The sequence below is a fragment of the Cryptomeria japonica genome, chromosome 6 (assembly GCF_030272615.1).
Source record: "Cryptomeria japonica chromosome 6, Sugi_1.0, whole genome shotgun sequence".
In the NCBI taxonomy this organism is placed as follows: Eukaryota; Viridiplantae; Streptophyta; class Pinopsida; order Cupressales; family Cupressaceae; genus Cryptomeria; species Cryptomeria japonica.
The window spans coordinates 563,487,628-563,493,447 of record NC_081410.1 but is presented as its reverse complement, the minus strand read 5'-3'; the positions used below and the strand labels follow the sequence as shown (position 1 = coordinate 563,493,447).

The 5,820-nt window shown below is 33.6% G+C and overlaps 1 protein-coding gene across 1 annotated transcript; it reads right to left on the bottom strand.

Moving 5' to 3' along the window:
* Positions 1-1,510: 1,510 nt before the first annotated feature.
* Positions 1,511-2,029, bottom strand: LOC131068038 (dirigent protein 2-like). The gene has a single exon (XM_058003244.2). It carries the CDS (start codon positions 2,027-2,029, stop codon positions 1,511-1,513), a length of 519 nt encoding a protein of 172 aa, XP_057859227.2.
* Positions 2,030-5,820: the final 3,791 nt, after the last annotated feature.

Sequence of the window (5,820 nt, the reverse complement as noted above, 5' to 3'; positions counted from 1 at the left end):
TTCTTCAAATTTGATTTTTTTTTTGAGGGGAATAGATTATTGGAATTATAACTTGTGACAATTCACAAATTGACTATTAAAAGATAGTTATTCATATGGGTGTCCAAAAATGAGTGATTGAGCATTTCTATTTTTTAGGGGTCACGAACAATAGGTTTTGGTAACTATGGTGGTTAAAAGACAAGTTTCAACTCATTTTTTTATTTTTTAAAAAGTTTGAGGAGAAGAAGAAATTGCACATTCGAGGATGCATAAGATGAAGAAGTGTTTTGTCTTGTAATTTCTCTTTGTTATTGTTACTGATTACTATGAGCTAACATAAGATTTTGGAGTGTTTATAATGCTACAAGACTGCTATGTAATGTATTTGTAACATATTTCCTATATAGTTTGTTCATTTCTTGAACATTTGGATTCAGTTAATTAGAATTATTTTGCTAATTTTCTACATTTACTTGCATATTTGATTTGCACCAAAGAATGAGTGGTTGAGTAGTTTCTATTTTAGGGTCTTATTAAGTGGAGTTGATGACATATTGGAATAATGTTCTTTACAGGTTTGGAGGTGGAGATGACAAAGCATCTAGAAGTTTTGAAGGCAATTTCTAAGTTGGGAAGATGTCTTTCCCTTGTTTGGGTTCAACTTTTTGGAGTTTGTCAAAGCTTGAGTTTGGTAACTATGGTGGTTAAAATGCAAGTTTCAACATTCATTTTAGGATTCCTATTTTCAAATTTTTTGATAGTTTGAGGGGGGGAAGAAATTTGTCTTTGACTAGATGGCAGATTTGAGGATGAATAAATATGATTATGGGTAGATTTCAGGCTTAAGACATGAAGCTATGTTGAATCTTGTTGCAGGTTGAAGGTTAGGAAATCAATTTTGCAGTAGGATGCATGAGGGAAAGAAGTGTTTTGGCTTGTAATTTCTTCTAGTTATTGTGACTGATTTTATTAGTTTTGTATTGGATTTTGGAGTTTTATTTGAAGCCTATAAGGCTACCATGCAATGCATTTATAGATTTGCTATGTAAACTGTTCAATTTTTAAACATTTAGATAAGATTAGTCAGAAGTGGATTGTTCAATTCTTGAACATTAGAAGATTTTATTAGTTTTGCTGATTTTCTGCAATTTGTATTTTTGTTGGATTATGAGAATGCCCATATCAAATTTTCCATGTGTGATTTGAGATGGTTTTTAGTCCTCCATCATTTTCTTTTAACAAAAACGTAAAATGTTCTTTATTGTTATCTTCACAACAAACTACCCAAATTCAAATTTGATTCCAAATTTGATTCCATGTTGATTAATTTAATGAAAAGAATGAAATTCTAACTCTATATATTTGATTATTTCATCGTTTAACGCAATATGAACAGTACCTTTTTATTGGTGGTAATGTTCATATTGTAATCAACAAGATGGGCAGCCAGCTTTTATTCAAGCTAAAGAAAACAGATTGCCATTATTTATAAAGCAAGAGGCAACAGCATCCAATGACTATACTTTGCCTAGTCTAATCTTATATTTACACTAAATTTCAAATTAGCATTGACACCTTCAAACGTAACAGTTTCAACTATAGCATACCCACGAGCATATCTGAAGTGCCCAGTCCCTCCAACAACAGAAACCTCTCTTTTCTTCTGAAGATATCTATCTGCTCCCTGGATCTCAAGGGTGCTACCATTATATTTCTGGTTCTCAAACACCACAGAGAAATGCAGATCAAAAGTAGAGCCCTTCAGATCTGAATTGGCATACAATCCTTTGGCCCTTGCTATAGCTTTAGAGGAGGGCTTTGGACCTTCAGTTACAAGATCATCTATAACAATTACTGTTCCAAAGTTATATGGACTTGAAGATAATCCCTTCACCCCACCCACTACAACGCCTGTAACGTTCTGTCCACTCAAAATGTCATGCAAATAGAAGACAAGTTTCTTTTCTTTAAAAGCCAAACAAGAAGAAAATGACAGTACAACGACTATAAAGCTAAGGAATGATATTATGGAACGCTTTGAAGCCATTGTAATCCAGAGAGGAGGTTAGAATGTTAGAATGAATGAGGTCAGAGCATAGTTTGTTGCAGGTTTATAAAAAGGTGAGGGCCATAGGTTGTGGTCGACATGCCTGCAGTCTATGGTGGATGTTTAGACTATTTTTATAAAACACATATCTGTAGGATTTAATTTTGTCAATGTCTTATCTCAACGATATAAAATTAGGGAATCGTTAAGATTTAAATTATTTGCTGAGTCAATAACATGCTTTCATTAAGCTGTAGTTAGCTGTTGACACAGATATACCGGCTTGTTCCATGGGCGAGCAGGCCCATGGAAATAGCTGGCACATTAAGATACCCATTTCTTAATCAGTATTAAATGGCCTATTTTGGTGAAAGCCTTATCCAATAGCGCGAGACATAATACCTAGAAGTAACAAGTGTAGATTGCTTATTGCTTAGCGAACACACTAGTATTCAACTCCACGCACCTATTGCAATGTCAAACTATACATTCTTTTATTTATATAAGAATTATTATTTAGTCATTGCACCTTGGTGTGTAATGGGTACGTCCCAAGGTGTTTGAAAGTCAATTAAAAAAAATATTGGTCTATTTTTGCATATGATTGTGTAGTACATGAGGTCATTGAAACAAAACTTCTGAATCAGAAAGATAATCAAGCTCCATTAGCAATAGGATCATACTAATTTTGCCATATGTAGAGAGAGAGAGAGAGAGAGAGAGAGAGAGAGAGAGAGAGAGAGAGAGAGATAATGAGATAGAGATAGAGGGAGAGATGAAAGAAGTATGAAGAGAGAGAGAGAGAGAGGATGATATACCTATAGATATGAATATCGAGGGAGAGAGGAAGAGACAAAAATAGATAGATAGAGAGAGAGAGACATGGAGATATAGAAGGAGACATAGAGAGGAAGATATAAAGAGATATAGAGGAAGAAGAAGACAAATGGATAGAGAGAGAAGTAGATGTTGATATAGAGATATAATAAGATATAGATAGAGGGAAAGAAGGTGAGAGAAACATAGATAGACAGATAACAAAGACAAACAAATAGATAGAAGTATAGATAGACAAATAGAGATGGAGAGGGGGGAGAGAGAGGGGAATAGAAAGAGTGGGAGATATAGAGAGGGAGAGATAAATAGGGATACATAGAAATATATGGGAAGACAATGAGAGAGAGAAAGATGTAGAGATACAAAGATAGAAGAAGGGGGAGAGAGGGAGGGAGTAAAGGGGGAGAGATGCAAGAGAGATAGGAAGATAGGGAGATAGAGGTAGAGAAAGATATGGATAGCAAGAGGTAGAGAGAGGAGTCAGAGGGAGGTAGAGAGAAAAATAGAGAGATAGAGATATATAGTAGGAGAGATGGATGGAGATAGAGTGAATAAGTGAGAGAGGATGAGAGATGGAGTGAATGAGAGAGAGTTACAAATGATGAGATATAGATAGAGAGGAAGAGGGAGTGATAAGGAGATAGAGATAAACAAGGTAAGAGAGAGAGAAAGAAGGTAACAGAGGTAAGTAATAAAGAGAGGAAAAGACAGAGAGATAAAGACAAGTAATAGAGATGGTGTGGGGCGAAAGAGATAAAAAGAAGGTAACATAGATAAGTAATAGAGATAGAATGGGAAAGATGAGTGGGTGAGAGAGATAGGAGAGAGGAAGGAGAGGGAGAAATAGAGATAGAAAGATAGAGATTATGAGAGAGGGGGAGGTGGACAGAGAAAGATAAAGATATAGTAAGTGATAATAGAGGTTCATAGTGTAAAAGTCCGAGTTTGACTAATTACATTCAAATTCAAGGTCTCTTATTTGAAGTGTGGACAAAATTTGTATAATTATATTTAATAAGCAACCTCACAAATCTTTTTTAAAATTTAATTTGATTGAATCACTTTCAATCAATCCTCATCACCCTAGACACCATAAAATACTAGACATGTATTGACTAAGCCCAATAAAAAACAATTCCATTAAACCAATTGAATGTACTAGTTGCAACATTACATTTCCATAATATATTATTATTTTGAAGGCATTTCTTTATTTAAAATGGATGAGTTGAGCTCAAAGATCAATGATCTATAGCATGAGAGAGGCATGCAAGATGGTCTAATGATTTTTCACCATTAGATTTGTCCATCACTTTTTGTCCTTTCTTGGTCGTTATTGTTATTTACATATTTTTGTCAAATTGTCTTGATTTAGTGTAGTCATATAGCCAAAGAGTAGATATTTCCACTAGATTTATACATGATGATTACATCGTGGGGCAATATCTGGGTGGTGTATGGAATTGGCTATGTTGGAAGCAAAATGGATCTTTACAATACTCTTATTTGAATTTAATAATTAAATTAAAAATCAACATATAGTTGAATGGTGATTTTTAATTTAATTAAATTTAAATAAGTCTTGTCAAGACCCATTTTGTTGCTTGGGTAGATGGCTCCATACAATTTGTGGATACAACTTTTCAAAGGGGGTGTTGAATTTGGAAGTATATCTTAAAGAGAGGTACTTGCAAAAGATTCTTCAGTTGCACCTATATATGATGCATTCAAAGTAGCTATGAAGGCCCAAAATGAAAGAATTTTGAGTAGGGAGTTGACCATTAGGGACCTACAAAAGTGGAGATGATTCAAAATAAATATTGTGGAATAGATCTTTTTGTCAACTATTGAACAATAGAGCACATAGCCAAAATGAAGTCTTTTTGGTTGATCAACTCAGTGTGCCATCAAAATAATACTTGTTCTTATTAGGGATGCTCAACCCAAATGGATAGAAATGAAGTTGTAGTTGCTCAAGTGAAAGTAAAAGAGTAAAAGCGGGGGAAAAAATCTTCGATTGGGTATATTGTCATGGTTTATTTTCTAATTTTTGTGAATATGCACCTAAACAATCTTTTTTGTTGTGCTCCTTTGAAATATATACATTTTCTTGTAAGTAAATCTCTTAAGGTAGAGTGTTGCTCCCTTCTAGCCTAGTTGATAGTTTGTTCTCATCTCTGTTGGTTGAGCTTCACTTTCAACATTTTGGTTATGGTTGGTTTTTTTTAACCAAAATATTTTTGAAAAACTTGTGGTTGAGCTATGCTCCCTAATAATTAGGTTACAATTTAATTTTAACTTGGTTGACCATTTCTCCTAACATATCTATTTAAATATGTTTATCTCTCTCTCTCTCTCTCTCTCTCTCTCTCTCTCTCTCTCTCTCTCTCTCTCTCTCTCTCTCTCTCTCTCTCTCTCTCTCTCTCTCTCTCTCTCTCTCTCTCTCTCTATCTATCTATCTATCTATCTATCTATCTCTCTCTCTCTCTCTTTCTCTCTCTCTCTCTCTATATATATATATTCTCTCTCTCTCTCTCTCTATATATATATATATATTCTCTCTCTCTCTCTCTCTCTCTCTCTCTCTCTCTCTCTCTCTCTCTCTCTCTATATATATATATATATATATATATATATATATATATATATATATATATATATATATATATATATATATATATAGAGAGAGAGAGAGAGAGAGAGAGAGAGAGAGTTTTACCAAAAAAAGAAAAAAGAATAAAATGTTGAAATGAAATTGAATTGGGTAGACAAGACTAAAAACCATACTTTTAATTCTCACAATCTTCAAATTATTTTTTCTTCTCTACACAAATAATTATGTATACCTCTTTTTAAGGATCAATTCCTAAGAGGGTGTTTGATTCAATACCAATTCTATCAATTTATGCCACAACTTAGTTGAAAGTTGTAGTTCCCAAGTGATTTGAATATGA